Genomic DNA, 21,533 nt, shown 5'->3' on the forward strand with positions numbered 1-21,533 from the left:
ATTATTTTTTAAAATTTAAATTATTGATATAAAATATATAATAAATAGAGAGTTGTTTTGTTTAATTGCTATAAAGAATAAGAAAAGTAAAGAAATAATTAAACCAAAAGAAGCAGAAAATAACAATGACGTCGTAAGGCACGTTTCACCACGTTTTTTAGTATCAAATTGGAATTGGAATATCAGAAGTTGACTCTTTGCTTTAATTTATCTAGATGGTCAATTTCTTCCATTCCATGCGCATGCGTTGCCACTATTATTATATCAGCATGCTTTGATCATTTTACGTGGTATGGACTATGATCGAAATATTATGGCATCTATTTGTTAATTTCTTCAGAGAAATTAAAAAATTAAAGTAAATAGAAAAGACAATGAAGGTTCAAGGGCTGTTTGAACATAAAGGAAGATACAGCTTCAATTCTTTACAAATTACAACTAAATTAACGTGTGTCCCCTTTTTATTAGTTCATTAAACTTGGCTTCATTAGAAAAGACCAAAATTTGGTTCCTCGTGGAAAAAAATTGTTAGGTATATAAAGATGGTAAGATGACAAAATTTTATATTACTACGGTAGAGGCGGAGGATAGCGGCGACTAAATAGTGGCCTTGGCCATAATCGCCACTCATTCGAAGGATAGCGGTAGAAGTGAGTGGCGGTCTGGCAGAAGCCGCAAAACACCCCTGGATAGCGGCTGGGCAGTGAAAACCGCCGCTCATTTGGGGGTATATATCTTCAAGCCCCCTTGTTTTGGCATGTCTTCTTGGCGCGAAGAGAAGCAGGAGCAGAGGCGCGAAACACGTCCACCCTTCGTTCCGCAACATACCTGGCGACTACTTCAAGAAACGCCACTAAGTAAGTTTCAATTCATTGTTTCAATTCCCCCTTTTTCGTACTTCCAGCAATTGATTCCCCCCAATTGTTTAGAAACCCGCGAGTTGTTTTTGGTAGCGCACCAAACGAGCAGGAGCAGAGCCCCAATTCATCAGCGGAAGAACCCACCCAGGTGAGGATCTGATCATAATTCAATTTGTCCATTCCCCCTTGTCATGTTACAACCATTAATCGACTCCCCCAATTTTGCAGAAACCCCCAATTTTTCGAGCTTTTGCCCACAATTCCAGAAACCCACCCAACTGCTATCCGTGCTTCTCTCACCGGCGTCGAAGTTGAGCTTCTCATCAATCGTGCGTGAAACAGTTCCACCGTCCTCCACCGTGTGCCAAGTTGAGCTATCGCGGCCTCTCCCCTTTCACTGGTTTGTTCTTTAATAACTGATCTTTCCTTCTTGTTTACGTTCTTGGTTCAGAATTCTGAACAAAGAGTTTGTCTATATCTTCTGCTAATTTGGGTTAATTGCTGCTGTTTAGAGTTAGGAATTTGATTCATGCGAGTTGTTCTACTATGAGCAAGCTCAGCTGGCTAATCATTTTTATGTTTTTGTCATAACTTTAACTATTTGAACACTTGAGATTTTACTAGCTAGATAGCTAATTGATCTTAATTAACTAGCAGATTGTAATTTTTCCATGTAAAAGATAATTCTAATAAGAGTATACATACATCTGTATATGATCAGCAAGAATGGATTGTTCTGTTATTTTTTCTCTTAAGTAATGAGACCAGATTGTAAATAATTGTAAAAGATAATTCTAATCAGAGTATACACTCGCTTATTATGTAGACACCTTAAGTACTTTTCGCATGTTGTGATGAGTGTGGAGTTGAGAAACAAGGTTGAGTGGTTTGAGTGATCAAAAGAGCATGTTGATCTCATTCGATTGAATTAATTTTCCAGATTTTCTGATTCTCAATCGATTGTACATTTTTGCTTTTTTCCTCCCCTTTTTCTCACAATTGATCACACATGTACCTCTTTTTCTCAAACTGGCTTTAGTTAGTTGAATTTAAAGGGCAATCATGTGAGTTGAAATGAATCAGGCAAGCTTCACTACGAGTTAAGAGAAAACTCCATAAGCCTCTGAACCATAATTGAACCCCTTCCTTATACATGTTCCTTTTAAAGCGAAGATTCATAGACTAATCTAGTTACAAGGTCTTTGATGAATCCTAATAAATATATGCCAAGTGGTTGTCATCATTTCCTCTTTTTTGGTCTGTTCTACACGTGATTTCCACTTTTTTTTTTTTGGTTTCCCACGGTATCCCCCAGCCCGACAGGCCAAAGACTAATCCGTCGCGGTACTGAGCTCCATTTAAGGGTTTGCCGCTGGCCAATGAGTTGCTGCATGCACAAGGCGGGATTCGAACCCCCGACACTTGCTTAAGCGGACTAGTGAGCTAACCACTAGACCAACCCAACTTGGTTCGTGATTTCCACTTTTAAGTTTACTAGTTAACACCTTAAATTAATTTTCCTTTTCAAATAACTCATGAACTTTAAACAAGCCTTAAACATTCCCGGCTGCCCCTAACAATACCATAATTCTCTAGGAATTTGACGGTTAGGTATATAAATGAAAAAAGGGTCATTATCATTATTAGAGGAATAAATTGGTCATGGTTCTTTCTTTCTATTCTTGGAATTGGAATCATGAAACAAGAGGGACTTAGGTGCATGTATAGATTAAAACAATCAAACGCTAAGGTATTCATAATGATCTCCACTATGCTCTTTGCATGCTACTAGCATCTATGTTCTGCTTCTAAGATTCGAAATTTGAAGCCACTATACAATTACACTATAGAAAGAGTTTTTGGAATTGAAATCACGCTGTTTTTATGCAGATTTATTTGAAACCTAAAGTGTTTAGAGGCTCTTCAACGAAGAAGGTTCTGGTGCAGGAAGCGACGTTGTTTGGTGTCAGCTGCTAACTACTGTGCAAAGCAATTGCCAAAGTGTGTTTCACTCTCCGCTGTTGATAAGAGTTTCAAAATTACTTGCAGCAAAGAAGCTTCTAGAGCACACTCTGAACAAGGTTAATGTTCTTTTAAATCTGTTATTTGTTATGATTATGATGATTTTGATTTGTTATTGTTGTTCTACTCATCTTCTGCGTATGTGAGTAGTAGAATTGATCATACTATTTTTTATTAAAAGGAAAATAATAAGTATGAATTGAGACTGATTCAAACTATAATATTATTGAAGTGTTATAAGCAATATTCATCATTGGCAATTTCTCAACACTATAACTTGGCCCTATTATCAGTATTATTAAAGTGTTATAAGCAATATTCTGTGGGTTTTGGATATTGTTGGAGAATTGATAATATAGAATATTGGGGAATATTGGATTGGTGACCTCGATTTTTGCTTCGTTATTTGCACAAGTTGACTGGGTTATAGATTTATTGATGCAGACGTTAAATGGGAAGGGTGGGAGTTAAAAAGACTGAAATTCTACTCATGCTTTAAGGATGAAGGATGAAGGGTATATAGAGAATACATATATAATCAAGCCAATTTTTACAATAACTAGCACTTTGTTATTGACTCTTCCAAGTGACAATTGAACGTTGGTATTTTTATTTTTCATATGCTGTATTGCTGCTGGGTTATTTGTGCTTTACAAATTGGTTTTTTGTTAAACAAATTTGCTAGAAAATGAGAACATTTTATTTCAACAAAATTTGTATCTGTTAACTCTGATCCATCCAAATGGTTTTGATGGAACAATTTTAAATTTGCTTCTTAGTTGAATCTCTTTGAAACTTGTACATGTGATTGTACAATTCTTATTTCTTCTTGCTGCTTGGTTCCTGAGATAGCTGCATTTTCAAAGTATTTGGTTTATTGTGTCCAGTTCATTGAATTTATCAAAGCTTGTTGATTGTACTTTCTGTATACTGTGAACCTATTTCTTTTCCATGTTTTGCAGCATTCATACATGTTATCATCTGATTGATGAATGAAATGTTAAAATCAAGAGGAGTTTCTAAGTTCTAACAAACATATAAACACATGGGTCTTTATTGATTGTACTTTGTGCCGCTAGCTAGCTTAGCTGGTTTATATATTAATTATTGGCAGAAAAAGTGTTGAACAGAAGAGATAAACGGTTTTGATGTTTTTACAAGTATGAATAATAATGGAGTTATTATATACTTTGCGTGATTAATTTGACTTAACATTTTTTTTAATTGACTCCAATTTCTGTCCCTTAACGAAAGTATCCCCTTTCTTTTTCTTCCTTGGTTAAAACAGTTTCTTTTTTTCATTGCAAATGTAGCCAAAATTTTATAAGAACTCAATTATATGCTTTATTATTATTACTATAATTATTATTGTTGTAGCATCTTCTTCCATGGCTCAAATCCAAATAAGGGTACCCCAATAATTCGTGTGTACCAGGTCCATTCGCAATACGTTTTGGTTTCATACAGTCATAGCCATGCCAATTTTCTTGTTATTTCTCAGAATTCAGATTCTTAAGTTTAAATTTTCTTGTTTGACCTTTATTTTTTTCAAGTAACGAAAATATTGGGTTTTTCTTGAGTCGATCATCGGAAATTGGAATCCACAACTTAGATATATCAGTAAATAAATATATAATTTCTATTTTTTCTATTATTATTATTCATCTCCTCTGAATACAAGATGAAAACTATTATAGTCTATCTATGTGTTGAGAAGAAGAACAATGAATACAAAATAGTTGGGCTCTTAGTTTGTTTTCTGCTGATCCTACAACTTATGAAGCAACGGATATTTCACCTGCTAGCATTTTTGGTTCCCATTTCTTTTTTGACTGACTCTTCTTGTCCTATCTTTTTTATTTTTATTGTTATTTTCTTTTACACTGAACAAATTATTTGTTCATACACGCTAGAAGACAGCACAAGAAATCCATAATATGACTTTCTTAGAATCATATCTAAAGTAATATATTTACAATTTCCAATTTCTATTCTCTATCTGTTATAATTGTTTATTTATATTTTTTATTTTAATTGTTTTTTAAATCTAACCTTCAATCCTATTTTCTTTTTCATTTTTTAAGATAATTTGAATATTCTATTCTCTGTGCCTTATGATGGATTATAGTTATTGTTTTATTTATTTTTTAATTTTATCAGTTATTCCTGCTTTCTTTTTCATCTTTAAGGGAGCTTTTCTTTATATTTTCATTTTTTGGACCTGAAACCAACAATTCTTTCTACCAATATTTTTTTAAAGAAAGCATAGAATTTTGCAATGAGTATGCCTCCTTCCAAATACTTTTCATGTGCTACATGTTATCCGGGATGCAAGTAACTTTGTTTCTTTTTCCGTTTTGAGTTATTCCGTCTTATATTTATGATTAACTGTTGTTGTTTCTCTTGACACATATCCCAATTTTTTTCCAATAGGTTTGTTAGTGTTATTTATTTATTTACTGTACATTTATTTGTTCGTGCCTTTTCATTTAATTAGACATTGATAAGAGTTGGATTACAAAGCCACGAGGTAGTGCATAATATAGGGATGGGCTGAATAGATTTCTTGATTTCGCATTTGTCAATGCATCATCCGATGGGATGATACATTGTCCATGTCCTTTGTGTGGGTTCCGGTTTTTCCAAACCAGAGAGGATGCCTACGATCATCTTCTGATGAAACCCTTTCCCCCTAACTATACCTTTTGGTTACATCACGGTGAGAGGATCGTAGACGAGAGCTCGAGAGGTGGAGAAACATTAGAACCCACTGGAAACGCAGGAGATTAAATGCTTGACATGGTCTACGAGGCATTCAACTTTCCGGGACTGCAGGGTGATGATGAAGACACGATGGATAAAGTGGTCAGAGATAGTGCAGATGGGTTGCCGTACTTATCTGACGAGCCTAGCTGCGAGGCTCATGCCTTTCACGACCTGCTTGAGGACGGCGAGCAGAGATTATATCCGGGATGCTCAAGATTCTCGAAGCTGTCTTTCTTGGTGAGGCTGTACCATATAAAGTGCATGTGCGGAGTGAGCAACAAGGCTTTCAGATTGATTCTGGAGCTATTGGGGGATGCATTTGAGCATGCAAGGATTCTGAAGACCATGCATGATGACAAGAGGATCATAAAAAAGCTCGGTATTGAGTACAAGAAGATAGATACATGTCCAAATGACTGCATGCTATACCAGGGTTTCGACCAAGACTTGTCTAGATGCAAAAAGTGTGGAGCATCCAGGTGGAAGCAAAAGACCAGAAATAATTCTTTAGTAAGAATCAACTCCGTTGTCAAGAAGAATGGGAAACCTCAGGCGGCGAAAGCTCTTCGTTATTTTCCTTTGATTCCACGGTTGCAGCGATTGTTCATGTCCAGCAAGACAGCCGTGGACATGTTGTGGCACAAGAGAGGAACCAACTCTGACGGTTCCTTGAGGTATCGCAGGGACGGCGAGGGTTGGAAAGCATTTGACAGTAGATATACTGACTTTTCTGGCGATCCGCACAATGTTCGGTTAGCCCTGGCCAGTAATGGCTTCAATCCTTATGGAAATCTCAGTTCAAAGTACTCAATATGGCCAGTGATTCTTATTCCGTAATACTTACCCCCATGGATTTGCATGAAACAAACCAACTTTATTCTCTCTATGATTATTTTCGGTCCTAAAATGCCTGGCAATGACATTGATGTCTGCCTACAGCCCCTGATCGATGAGTTGAAGCAGTTGTGGGCCGGTGTTGATACGTACAACGCCAGTGAAAAGAAAACATTCAAGATGCATGCTGCATTGATGTGGACTATCAGCGATTTTCCTGGCTTGGGTAATTTATCTGGTTGGAATACGTACGGCGGGAGAGCTTGCCCCACGTGCAATTTGGACTGCGAGACTAGGTGACTCACCTTCAGTCAGAAATGGTGTTACATGGGTCATCGTCGCTTCTTGAATCGCGATCACAGATATAGACATGACCGGAGTAGATTTGATGACAAAGTAGATGATAGATCTCCATCTACCAAATTGACTGGCAGGGATGTCCTGAGACAATTGGAGGGTGTGCACGTCTCACAAGGCAAGGTGCAAGCGGTGGGCGATAAAAGAAGGCGCGGACAGCAGACCGTGGTGCAAGACGAGTCACCCTGGAAAAAGAGAAATGTATTCTTTGATCTGCCATATTGGGAGAACAACGAATTACGTTACAACCTTGACGTCATGCACATAGAGAAGAATGTATTGCGACAACATTGTTTAAACCATGTTGAACGAGAGCGGTAAATCCAAAGACCACCTAAAAGCTCGAAAAGATCTCCAGTTGATGGGAGTCAGGCATGATATGTGGCCACTTGAAGGTGGAAAGTATCCCGCTGCAGTCTTTACCATGTCGATCCCACAGAAGGATATCTTTCTTAGGACCATCAAGAATGTGGTCTTTCTAGATGGGTACTCCAGCAACATCTCTCGATGTGTTGATTTAAAATAGCGCAAGTTATTCGGTTTGAAGAGTCTTGACTACCATATTCTAATGGAACATCTATTGCCATTTGCGTCAAAACACGTATTGCCCACCCCAGTGTCTGCCGTCTTGGCTGATTTATTAGCCTTTTTCTGACTAATATGTAGTAAATCCATAGATCCTCAACAACTTCCTCTCCTTCCGGATCGTGTGGTCCATACTTTGTGCCACATGGAGATGATATTTCCACCTTCCTTCTTAACAGTTATGGTTCATCTAACGGTGTATTTGGTCGAGGAGGTACGTCTCGGTGGCCTAGTGCATTATTGGTGGATGTACCCAATTGAGAGGTAAAGATGTACTTAAGCTTTCTCGACCTGTTTTGTTAGGATAGCTGTCATCTAGTAATTTATATGTTATGTTGTCGAAGGTACCTATGTCGTCTCAAGCAGTACGTGCGTAACAGGGCACAACCGGAAGGATCGATTGCAGAGGGCTACTTATCCGAGGAGATTCTCACATTCTGTTCAAGATACCTAGATAATGTCGAGACTAGGATCAACCGACCGACACGCATTGACGACTGGCCGAGCGATGCTCCGCCGAGCAAGATTGCCAACATGTTCCCAGAGGTTGGAAAGGCGGTCGAGGCAGCGTCATTTTTTACTCTAACAGCAACCGAAAAGCTTCAAGCACATCGTCATGTACTGGTCAATTACATTGCTGTAGAGAAATTCTTGGAGTAAGTACAGAGCCTGAGTTTTAAAATTATACAGTGAGCCAATTTGGTATTGATAGTACTAAACTTGAACAAACTTTTTGTATGCATAATGAGTACAGAGCCGTCACAAAGAGAAAACTGCGAAATAAAACAAGGTCCCAGTCTCAGATAGATAGTGTTGTGCACAGAGAATTTTTCAACTGGTTCAGGCATGAGGTAATCTTTAATATCTCAAGATCCTACTACCCTTTGATGCTTTCTTGCCTCTAATGGTTCAATTTCAGGTCCCATTTGGAAGCACCAATCATTCGAACGAGTTGCAGTGGCTCGCCTGCGGTCCCCTTGCTCAGGCCAGACGCTATCGGGCTTACAACGTCAATGGATTTAAATTTAGGACCATGTCAAGGGAGGAAGGGATGAAAACACAGAATAGCAGGGTTTATGTCACTTCGGATACTAAAAGTTATGCAAGTAAACGGGATGCCAATGTCGCTGTTGGCGATGTCTCGTATTACGGGAGATTAGTAGACATCATCGAGCTAAATTACAGCGGTCAATTCACTATAGTCTTGTTCAAGTGTCTTTGGGCAGACACCACGTCGGGCAGAGGCATCCGACAAGACGTTTTGGGCCACACCTGTGTCAATTTTGCCACTCCGATTCACACCGGTGATCATGAAGATGATGAGTCGTATATCTTGGCATCTGAGGCGCGTCTTGTGTTCTACGTGGAGGATGAGGTGGAGAACGGATGGAGTGTAGTAGTCCATGTGAAGCCAAGAGATTTGTTTGACATGGGCGAAGATTATGAACATTGTGAGGTCGACCTTCATCCATAGTCCTGTATGACTAGCTTGCTTGAATTTGATGTTGAAGGCCTGCGGTTGACAAGAGACGGCGATTTAGAGGAGTCCACTAATGACGGGGTTGAAGATTGTGATGAGGCCGCTGATTCCTAAAATACTGTTATCCATCATGCATGTAGCTCATATTCATGGCAGTTCTGGATATATACTACTGTCATGATTCACCTACGATAGATAGTGGATTGTATTTTAGTCATATAATTAGACAATAGGTTGAATTGATTGAGTTATTTTATATTTTCTTATCCTCTCAGATAAAGCTCTTTTATTTAACTGGGTATTCACAATGTTGTTACCTCTCCTTCAAGATTTCTTATGATCACATTTTTATATTGTCCTTGTACATTCTTTCTATTTCCGTGGAATATCAGGGAAATTGGAGACAAGAGACTCCTTTCTCATTAACAGAAGCCGTTGATTCGCAGAGAAGATGATAGGTGCGTCTCCATTCTCTTCGTTGGATCACGCAACATCCTTTGCAAGGCAGTTGTGGTTTAAAGAGTCCCGTATACAATCATGGTTGGATGCCTTCTCTGGACACAGTCACCTCTATCGAGCCATTGGTCATGCGCTGGCTTCAATGATGAGGGTTTGTTTGCTGCTACCCAATTTAATTTTGTAAATCCTTTTCTCATTCGTGGAAAGAAATCCATATTCATGTGGTTATGTTAAAATTTTAGGAATTGCTTCATTGGGACCGAAAGTACCGGGCTAAATTTGTGTTTGAGTTTATAACAAGTACGGAAATGTGGTGCTCACAGAAAATACTTGACGAGGTGAAGGTAAATATTCACGTTTTATCTTGCTATTTATCTAACGTATATAACAGTTCTCTATCTAGATAACTAAATTCTATTATTTGTTTTGTAAAATTAATAAATTAGAGTCATTAACCCGAATCACCATTGAGGGTGGAGAATTTAATTGTATTTTGTAGAGCAAGATAAACTCTAGAGATATGTTTGCTAGAAGAAACTTAATAGCATATAATAGCTAGAGACCTTTTCGTGGAACTCAAGCATATAATATAGACCCTTTTGTGGAACTCAAAAATGGATGGTCTGTGCTACTTTAAAGTGGCTGCTTAGGGGATGGATTCTCTTGAGATGAAATGAGTATATGTTTCGTTTGGTACCTATATTTGTGTACCTTAAACCTGATGTTTGATATTAGATTGTTTAGGGACTACCAGATAATTAATATGCTGCGAGATTTATGTACTTAATTTTTTTGGGATGTTTAAGACCAATCATGTACAATCTGCTACAAGAAAAAGTTCTGGTTTCAAAATGCCATGTTACAAGAGAAGCTATGTTTAGCTAGATAGTTATGATGTTACATCCTTTTAAGTCTTTCTTCTTAAGAAATTGTAAAACTGAACCCAAAAACCTGCAATAATCTCTACGGGTGTAATAAATTAAAGGAAATTCTGAAACTACATGAAGATAAAGTCATGATTGGGAAATTCTCAACCTTGGAATGAATCTGAATTCTGGGATTACTTAGGCTTATTAGCCTTATCCTATTTTAATAGTATTTTCTCTTAAAAAATAAAATATATATATAACATTAACGGAAATTGAAAAAAGTGGATTATCAGTTTAATTTTATGTAGTAAACTAAAATGTGTGCATGAGGCATAGTTTTTTTTTCTAACTTGAGCTCTAGAGCATTCCAAAGAATTCATTCTCTTGTTGGTGTTATTAGTGTTCTCTTTTTTGATGTCATAGTCTTCTTGCTATCTAATCTATTTGCTATCCCAAAAAAATGTAATTCTTTTACTAGAGAGTCACTTGCTTTCTAATTTTTAGGTTCGGAATTATTTGAATAATTTTATAATTCATATATTGTAAGGGATTACATTGTCTCAGGTTTTTACAAATAGTATTTCTACATTATTTTTGTGGTGTATTGTGCAAGCACGCTATGAAAATACTCTTGTTGTTGAACTAGATATTGCAGCACGAGAGGAATTCAAACTCAAAGAACATGGACTTGAACGACTATGGGAACGTAAAAAAGACAACTTTTTGGTTGTTGATGTAATATGATTATGTTCATACACTAACTCTTGTTATTCTGCGCCTATTTTTTGCTATGATGTACCTCTCAGGGTTATCTCGATTCCAGATTCAGGAGGCATGCGAAGAAACGGGGGAGGTGGTTTCGGATTCAGTGGAGAAAGAGGACATTGTCTCCTTCGATGGCTCTAAAGAGGTTGGTTCTACTGGACAAAAGGCCTCGATACTGTCATATGACCTCAATAAAACGCCGGAAGAGAATGAATATCCTTATAGTTGAATGTCTCCTGATAAGAAGAATGCGTGGCACCTAGCTATGTGGGCAACACGATACTTGAACCCTTGAGGATATTGCAATAGTTTAATTGAAGAATTTGGATTCAGATTTATAGGATGCCCAAAACTTGTGTTTTGAAGTTGTCGTGACTTTTTAACTCTTCAGATTGTTATTAGGGAGTGTTAGTATGCTGCATTGAAGGCCCTTGATTTACTGTTTTACCTATTTCTGTATTTTGTTAAAAGACTACCGCAAGATGCTGATTAATATAAATTTTTTGACACAATGAGTGAAATGTTTTGCTATAATTTCTACTCTGTTATGCATAGAAATTTTCCAAACAAACTAAAAAGTAACAATCTATTTATTTTTTGTTTATTTTTATGACGCCTGAAACAAGTACTTAGAAATATACTTATTTTATTATTATTATTATTATTATTATTATTATTATTATTATTATTATTATTATTATTATTATTATTATTATTATTATTATTATTATTATTATTATTATTATTATTATTATTTTATAATTAAAAAATTAGTAATAAATTTAGATTCTATAATATTTTTATGTTTTAGTTTCCTTCTGCTATAATCATTCCCGCGTTTCACGTAATTTTTTTTTTGGGCAATATTTACTCATTATAACAAATAGTATTATACTTACTATTATTTAATGTTCACAATTTTATTATCAAAATGAATATTGTTAATTCAGAATAAAGATAAAATAGTGGATTTGTTTCTTCACAATTTCAAATACCCCAGCTTTTGCACCCTACCTCTTCTCCTCGATCCTTAGAAACTTTACATTGGACGTAGCCCTAGCTCACTACTCTAACTACATTGAACCAAGACCCGCCAGGAGATGCTTTTATCCTTCGCGCTCTGGCCTGTCTTTGTTGTCGCCGATGAGGATTGCTCATCGTGCGTCGCATTTTCAAGTTCCAGAACCTGCCGGTCACATCGCTGTCTCTGCCCGCGTGGTAGTCGTCGGTTCGGGACTGCTGTTAGGCTCGTCCTCTCTGTTCCGATAACCACCCCTATTTCTTCCAATAAAATGTGGGATGTTCTAATGTGGTTGCGGTAGGTGTTCTTACAAGTCAATGAAGTTTATGTGTGTCTCGTTAATTGGACTATGCTCCTCTGTCTTCTTATGAAATTAGGATTTATGTAAAGTGATGCTTATTTTATCAAAGTCCTATCATGATAACTGATGCTCTGAACCTTCCAAGTAATCATGTCTCATTTTTTGTTGAAATTCTACTCCATTAAGTTCACCAACACACAAATAATTTTGATGAAATCCTACTACAACTTATCATCTCATCTATTACCAAACGCACCTCGCCTATCTATTAAAATGATTTGTGTATTTGATCAATTTGTGAATACTTGTCCTGCTTTCAAATGGAACATACATTTAATTGGGTGGATTAGTGTGATTTTTAATTATTAATTGATTATTGTAGTCATGATGAGACTTATAAGAAGGATTGCACATTCAAGATATCTTACTATCTGTCAATATTTGTTGGGAAACGGTTGTGTGTTTACTTTCGCAATTTAGGATGAGAGGTGGAATATAGGTTCATTACTACTACTGTGATTACCTTGCAGATCTGTTCCCATGAAGCTTCAAATTTTAATATGTGAAGTTTACTAAGCTTTATATTTCGTTTCTTTTGGTTTCATTTGGTGTTATAACTTGTTTTTGTGAATCAAGGTTCATGATTTGCTTTTGTAATGATGAATCTCGCTGATGGAAATTTTGTTGCACTTGTATTGTGCTTGTAAATGCATTCAAATAACTGTATTATGATGTAATTCTGTGCAGATACACTCATAGATGCATCAATCATTTAGTTTTTCACATCGCTGATTCTTCTGAAGTACCGAGCAATATTGTTCAAATGCATCTTTTAAATTAGTAGCAAATCATTACTATTGACTACTAAAGACCCAGATTCTGAAACATGTATTTACCTTCTGCTTGAGTGATTTTTTCTGTTATAATTGTTGATCACTGTTGTTCGAACTTGCTCATGGTTACTAACAAATCATCTTAATTGGATTTTAATGTGACTTGATTTTTATCCTGCATCCTAGTGTTAGGGCATTAAGATGGCTAGGAAAGGTCAGTACACGAAAAAGTCAAAATTAGGACCAGGATATCAGCAACCTCAAACGGCTCCGCCTTCGGCCTCAGGATCCCACCATGATGACTCTCAAGTCCTCCCAGCTGGTGGTGATGGTGTCCCTACAACTTCCCATCCGTTTCGTCCACCGCGCACTGAACCAAGGCCTGCTCCACAGATGAGCACAAATAGCGTTCACAACTCGGAGCTAAGCCATGATCACTTTTTGGAGGGTAATGCTCCAGAGGTAGAATCTCGTGCTCATGAAGTTGACGACCACTTTAGTGCTTCTGGAGCTCAAAGTCGTAAAAGATGCAAGACTACAGAGTTTTGGACAATTAATATCATCGGTAACGTATTTTATAATTTTTCTATATTCGATTTGAGCTATGTTATATATTTTTTTTTTGTGCATAATGTCAACAACGGATGCACACATAAGGATTTATATTTGGCTTATAGATTCTGACGGCACAATCAAGCCGGCAAGATTAAGCGTGAGGAAGGCTATGGAACGGCCTAACGGTAGAAGGATCGTGCTCAGATTCAACAACAAAATGCATCCAATTGGAGACGAGGCTGGACTGTTGAGTGGAGTGCTTGGTCTGCTGGAATCTGCCTATGGAAAATTTTCTATCGGTAAGCAAAGTTGGCATAAGGTTACCACTAAAGACAAGGTTTATAACGAATGTGTCAAGATAAAGATTTATATCCCCTTTGTAATAAATCTGCTTATTTTTTACAATTATTGACAAATTGTATTATATGTATAGCAAATTTTTTACTTTGATGAAGATTGTGAAGGCAGTATCAAGAAATATATTTTGAAAAGTATGGGAAGGTCTTGGAAGGAAACAAGGCTGAGGTTGTATAATGCCTTTTATGAGCCAACATTCACATTTGAGCAAAATATTGAGCACCGTCTACCGGGAATTGATCGAGAGCATTGGAGAAAGTTTCTGATCGCGCCAAAGCTGAGACGAAGGTAATCTAGTATACTATTGGTAGAAAACACAGCAATTTATGTTGCATTGAGTCCTTTTAAATCAGTATCTAATCGCCCTTTAATTTGGCACTTATGGAACAATAGGAGAAGTGCAGAAAAAATGCGATTAATCGATCAAAACAACCATATACCCACACTGGCGGTTCGAAAAGCTTCGCACGGCGGATGGAAGAAGAGGTACTCCATTTTTTATCCACTGTTTGGACTTTCTTTATGACTTAAGTTTCCTTGATTGTGAGAAATACGGTAATGGCGTAAACCTTGTTGTTGCAGTGTGAAGAACAACGAAGGAGAGTCGGTAGAGGAGAGTTGTGGATCACAGTGCACAAAAAAAAATGATGGCTCCTATATGAATGATGAAGCAAGGGCAATTAGTGTAAGTACTACTTGTCAGAAATTTTCGATAAAATTAGTTTTCAAATACGTTAATAGTTTACTTCTCTATTTTATTTTGTTCTTTATTTCTTTGCTGAATGATTTGGACTTGGGTTAGAAACAGCAATAAGATATTCAAAGATAAGTTTCTATTAATCCTAATTCAAAATGGACCAAAGGAAATTTTCAATTTCCAATTCTGCTTACTTTTATTTATTTTGCTAATTTACCTCAGATGTTTCTAGACAGTTTAAACTTCTATGTAATTTAGAGACAGTTGGGTTAAAATTGAAATAATTTAATTTCACTTATTCCTTATTTCTTTTTATAGTGTTTGGCATCCTATGTAACGTGCGTTATTTTGGTTGTTTTACATAAATTACTTTTGGACCCTATTTTTTTCTCTCATATTTGACTGATTTTTTATTAAGATAGACCGATCAACAAAATGATTGTATTTGCTAATTTATGTCTGTAGGAAAGAATTGAGGAGATTGAGCAACAGGATGAATCTTCTAGAGTGTTGTCTCAAAATGACTCCATTGCTCAGGTTTTCGGAAAAGAGAAACTGGGTAGAGTACGTGGTGTGGGTTTCGGTCTGACTCCTACTCAACTCTTTGGTTCAAATTCACATGTGCCAGGCAACAGAGTCGAAGTAGAGGAGACCCAGAGGAAGCTGTTTGCACTGCAGGCAGAATTGGAAGGCGAGAAGTTGAAGAGGAAGGCGATGGAGGACGAGGCAGCAGCAGAGAAGAAAAAGATGCAGGCGATGGAGAGAGCTCTGATTTATCTATTTCAAAGGCAGGGTGAGGAGCTGTCACGAGACATCGCTGTAGGGATGAGTTCCGTGGAATGATAGAGTGAAAAATAATAGTAGGATTATAGATATTTTGGATCAAAGCAAATATTTTTTTTGAATTAGACTATGCAACTCTTTGCAAGAGATTTGTTCTCTTCGTATTTTTATGAATATATTATTTTGTTTTGTGTAACACCCTACTACACAGAGTTTTACGCTTAAGTCGTAGAACATAGGTAGTGTGGTGTTACAGACCTCTAAACAGTAATATATATATATATAATAGTGGAAAGGACAATATACTAGGAGCCTTGGAAAACGGATAAGAACAAAATCGCAAAAATAAAAAGCTCAACGCTGAAGGAATAGGATTACTTGCGCGTTAAGAAACCTAATGGGAGGAGGTAAAGATAAGCAAAAGAGTAAAGGAAAGCCAAGGAAATAGCATAACTAGCTCCTGACTCAGCCTGCGAAGCCAAGGCTGATATATATATATATATATACACATATAAACATACATAGGTATCCCAAAATACACCAAAATATCAAAATAAACTCCTATCTCTCCCTCAACCTCTAAGAGGAGCAGCATACACAAGTTACTGGGAGAGTAAGCTAAACACATATATACATATATACAAACAGAAGTCCAAAATACACCCAAGAACTACTTCGCTTCAAGGATCCAGACGCCTAGCGATGAGCCTCTCGACCTGCATCTGAAAAATAACAACACAGTGTGGAATGAGAACCGGAGATTCTTAGCATGGTGAAAGTGCCACGCGTATAATAAATAAGGTCCTGAGAATTCCATAGGCAAACCTAGAACTCCGTTCTTCAGTTATCCAACTTAATTACTAAACAGAAGCCATAAACAGGGGTAGGTATTCTAAATCTGCCTAACTTACTCAATTTCAAACCTAACATAACACCAAACCATTTCACCTTTTCCTCCATCCCTCCATCATCCACAATGCAACAAAGACAAACAACCAAACAAGTTCACGCACAAATAATGAGCAGATAGTGCAAGTAGCAAATATAACAGGTAGCAGGTGGTATATATCAATTAGGCAAACCCAGGAAATGCATAACAATCAAACCAAACAAATGCATATGATGCATGTCTGTCCTATGGCTGATGAGGCTCATCTATCAGTTATCCAGCCAACTCGACAAGTCCGAAAACCTTAGACAGTCCCCCGTCGCGCATCCCTAAGAGCCTATGCATAGATTTCACATTCAACATCAAGTAATCGCTCAATGGGGGCTATCCATACCTGGGAATTTATACGTGCCCGGTCACCCTTACGACGTAGGGTCAACAGAGTGTCGAGATTCAACCTGGAACACGTGGTGGCGAGCCACAGTTTTTAGCCAGGAAAACTCGTATCTCAGATATCATTATTCATAAGCCATTTCAATTTCATTATCAATACATCACCAATTATCAAGCCTTAGCGTTAAACTTCGTTAACATTCTTATTTTCTTCATAAAAGCCACCATTTACATCTTACTTCACCCTCAAGTTATCTTGTTTTCCTAGCTTCTTTTATCTACTGGACCTAGAACCATACTTTAAGCCTTAAAAGGAAGAAAATAGAGGTTTAGAAGTGGAAAATTGGTTTAAAACAGTCAAAACTGGTTTTTGCAACAGGCAGCAGCCACACGTACGCGTAGGCCACACGTACGCGTGAAAATACACACACGCGTACGCATGCTTCTCGCGCATGCGTCGTCAAAATGCCACGCCACGCGCACGCGTGGATTGGCGTTTTTTAAAAAATTGGCAGAATGCCCAGAAGCTGCTTCATACCTGTTTTAGACATCCTGTAACACAGATTTATATACCAAACTTTCAACGTCCATAACTTTCTCTACAAAATTTCGTTTTTCACAAAATTTATATCAATCAAAAGCTCATTAAACCATCTTTCATTTGCAATAAATCACAATTCAATTTAAAATTTGAGGAGTGAATTATGGACGTCCAAAGTTCATCAAAATTTACTTTTTAACCAATTCTCAACCAAACCTCATTTTCATCAACTCAAGTTCCTTACCAACAAAACTTGCATATTAATACCATATCAGCCCATTTCCTTAACAACCATTACAAACATTACCTTTAACCATCAATAAATATCAACATTTACCTCATATACCAATAACCCCTCATTTATTTATAACAACTCTTCACCTATACCACCCTTCATCATATATATCAACCCTCTATCAACATATAACAATTAAATTTCATTAACATAAATCAACCCTTCATTAACACATATCAACATCTTCATCAACCCCTCATGAATAATCTCAAGCACATATATTTAATACTAACAAATCATGACCATGACTTCCATTACTAACTCAATTTCAAGAGTACACAATTAACAAGTTCAACACCTCATAATTCCAATACATATTCACCAACAATTTATTCCAACAATATTACAAGACTAATCATTAAATGCAATTAACCAATTCAACTTATCCTATGGTTCCTCTTACCTAAGTTTTTACAATACCTTAAATATTAAACGTGCGAAACTTAAACCAGACCTTGGCCGATCACTTTGTTTCACCCAAGGCAGCCTCACAAGCAAAACACAGCCCCTCCAAGTCCAAATGAAACAGCCACAAACCAAGTCTTGATCACCAATAAGCCTCCAAATACTCCCAACTCAATTCCAATGCATATATACCCACTTAATCTACACCTAATTCATATACATGTTCCAAATTCAGTTTTTTCACTATAAATGCAAGATTGAGCTAGGGTTAGAGTATCCTTACCGTACCCATATGCTTAATAGCTCGAGCCCATTAAGCCCCGGAATCTAACTTGAACCTAAAACACAAAAATGGGACAAGATTTCTCTATAGGATTTTAATTTCACCAAAGAAAAGGGGAGTAGAGATTCTGAATAAAAAATGAGGCTTACCAGTGAAATTGATCCGGTAGAAAGGTAGAGCTCGACGCGCTGGGCGCGTGGCCGCGAACGGTGCGGCGATCAGAGCCTGGACGGAAGAGTTATGGTGGATCAAAGCTGGTGAGGGGTTTGAAAGCTCCTCTTCCCTTCCCCAAATCTGTTTGTGCCGTTGCATGCAATGGGGAAGAAGGAGCGGCTGTTTTCTTTAAATGTTTGGGTCCAGTTGGACCCACGGGCCCGTTTTGGGCCCCGGTTCAACCGGTTCAGTTTTTTCGGTCCGATTTTGGACCAAATTTTCGAAATTGGTATCAAAATTTTCGTTCTGACGAGCTCTACCCTATTTTGATATTAGTTTTGTATTTTTAGCTTTCCTAATTAAAATTTAATTATTAACTAATTATTTACCGATTTTAGCGGGGTTTACATTTTGCAGATAATTTATTTATTTTTTCTACAAGTTTACCATCTAAGGTTGAAAATATTAACACTTAAGATATTAAAAAAAATTAAAAAGCCAATAAAAAAATAGTTCTATAATATTTTAAAAAATTATACGATTTTTTAATAAAAACCCAAATTTTCTGTTTTTTATTCTTCTTAATTTAGCGGCATTTTAAAACCGCCGAAAAGTCGCCCAAAGTTACTGGAAATCTGTCAGAGATTGCGGTGGTTTGTAACCGTCGAAAACTATTTCGGAAAGCTGAATTCCGTTTTGTGGCGGTTCTAAAAGCACAGCAAAACACGCGGCAGCATGAAAACATCAAAGTGAATAGTGGCGGTTTCGGAACCGCTGGTGAACATGCTGAAAATTGTGCCACCGATTGCTGCGAAACATTGATTTGGCGGCGGTTATACCAGCGGTTACTGAAAACCGCCACCAAATCTAATCCCCGCGCCCATAACCGTGGCGGTTAGGAGAGCCGCCGGCTTTTGATTTTGTGGCGGTTTAAAACCGCCGCTAATCATTAAAAAAACGCTGGTATTCTGCGCCTCCGTTGTTGTGATTTGTGTAGTGGTTTCAAGGCACGATTAGATCGTTTTCTTTAGAGAGATATTTGTCCCCACATTGCTATAGGGTTGATGACAATACTCTCTTAGGATACAATGAAACCTAAGAATTTCTTGATTAGCAATAGCAAAAAATTATCAACTTTCTTGAACAAAGAAAATCTCTTAATAGTTGATTAAAATGTACACTTAGTACTTATATTTCTGAAATAGTGGACAAGAACTTATTTATACATATTGCACGTAACAATTATGATTAGTTACGTATACAAATGGTTGTGTCTTTTCTATTGCTAATAGATACAATATTTTGAACATACACAATTCTTAAAGAGTTGTATCCCTTTAGTCAATAAACACAATGTTTTAAATACACACAATCCTTAAAAAATTATATCCCTTCAACCAAATGATACTAAACGGTTAATAACCGTTTATTAATATTAATAATAATATCAATAATATTAATTAATCAAATTTATAAATACTCTTAAAAAAAATTCCAATTTTGTACGAGGGAGAGTTTTCTTTTTCCCTTTAATTTTGAAGACTATTACAATTACATACCTAATATTTATATAGAATATTGAAATGGACAGGATCAAGAAAAAGTAGAAAATGATAAAAGGAAGGTTTGTCCTGTACAGGCTAATTTGGAGTTTGAATGACTGTAAAGTAGAAAAGTCGAGTGACATATGGTATAATACTATTAAAAAAATACTATTATCTTAGTTATAAATAACTAAGTTTAACAAGCACTATATATCAATACATTAATTAAAGATGCTAAAACTATTTTTCAGCCAAATATTCTTTTCTTGTGACTTAAGTTTTGCCAGCCGCCCAACTTGATTCAATTTGGCAGTGTTTATAAAATAACCGACCTAGCTAGCTAAGTTCAATACATATAGGAAAAATAAAAAAGATGTAGTACGAATGAAAAATAAACTACGAGATTATTAGTTACCTTATATCTCAATAAGGAATTTTTAATTGATAAAATGGAACACATATAGAGTGCATCTTTGTAGAGCTTTTCAACTTGGATTAGACGATGGATTCAAAGATGTTTGAGGCTTTTGATAGTTTTATTGAAAAAAAATGCAAATTTATTAAATTACTACTTGAAAATGTCTAAACAGAAGGTGTTAGAATTTAATATTAAAAAAATTAAAATATCTTTTAAAGATTAAAATTGTTTAATTATATTAAAAATTTTAATTTTAATTTTAAAAGTACTAGAATATATTTTTAGTTAATTTTAAAAAGAATAAAATACCCTTATAGAAACATTTTAAAATTACTAAAATACCATTTTAGGATTAAGACTATTTGATTGTGTTATCATAATAAATTAGAAATGTGAATTTAATTTAATTTAAAAGACTAAAATATTATTTTTGTTAATTTTTAAAATGACAAAAGTAACATTTTAGAAATAATTTTGAAAGATTAAAATACTCATGCGTGATTAAAGTTGTTTATCCCTATAAAAATTAGAAATTTCAGTTTATTTTAAAAAGATTAAAAATAACCTTTTTAAAATTAGTTTTAAAAACACTAAAAAAATTTCTAAGTTTAAAATTGTTTAATTATATTCAAAAATAGATATTTAAACTTTATTTATTTTAAGAATACTAAAATATTCTTTTAGTTAATTTTTAAAAAGACTAAATGCTTATTTAAAAATCGGAGTCAATTGCAATAACCAAATGATAGTGTGATGATTGCATCAACGTGTAATAAAAATTCTACATGATCAAATGTCACCTAATTAAAATTTAATTATTTTAGCATAATAATTAATTATTATTGGTGTAACTTAATTAATTATGTGATTGTAAAATTTGAGGCCGAAAATTGTAGAATAATATATTCTTGGATTTTGACTGGCCTTTCAAACCAAAATATCAACAAATTACGAGTTAGGACGAAAACCAAAAGACAACAAAAGCCGAAACAGCATTGAAACTGAGACATAACATAAACTCAATCAAGGTCCCTGTCCAAAAAAAATCTCAAAAAAGGTAAAACAATA

General features: G+C 35.9%; 1 protein-coding gene across 1 annotated transcript; it reads left to right on the top strand.

Moving 5' to 3' along the window:
• On the top strand, positions 6,810 to 9,018 carry LOC110269273. The gene is made up of 6 exons (XM_021116983.1): positions 6,810 to 7,156; positions 7,506 to 7,688; positions 7,769 to 8,080; positions 8,179 to 8,275; positions 8,344 to 8,875; positions 8,936 to 9,018. The coding sequence occupies exons 1-6, from the start codon at positions 6,810 to 6,812 to the stop codon at positions 9,016 to 9,018; spliced, it is 1,554 nt and encodes a 517-aa protein (XP_020972642.1).

The sequence above is a fragment of the Arachis ipaensis genome, chromosome B02 (assembly GCF_000816755.2).
Source record: "Arachis ipaensis cultivar K30076 chromosome B02, Araip1.1, whole genome shotgun sequence".
Classification (NCBI taxonomy): domain Eukaryota; kingdom Viridiplantae; phylum Streptophyta; class Magnoliopsida; order Fabales; family Fabaceae; genus Arachis; species Arachis ipaensis.

What these genes read in the sequence shown, in the direction of transcription:
- LOC110269273 (XM_021116983.1), top strand. Translation starts at nt 6,810, where the DNA reads ATGGGTCATCGTCGCTTCTTGAATCGCGATCACAGATATAGACATGAC. An exon ending in AACCATGTTGAACGAGAGCG is followed by an intron (nt 7,157 to 7,505) that starts GTAAATCCAAAG and finishes ACTAATATGTAG; the next exon opens with TAAATCCATAGATCCTCAAC. An exon ending in GCTGTAGAGAAATTCTTGGA is followed by an intron (nt 8,081 to 8,178) that starts GTAAGTACAGAG and finishes TAATGAGTACAG; the next exon opens with AGCCGTCACAAAGAGAAAAC.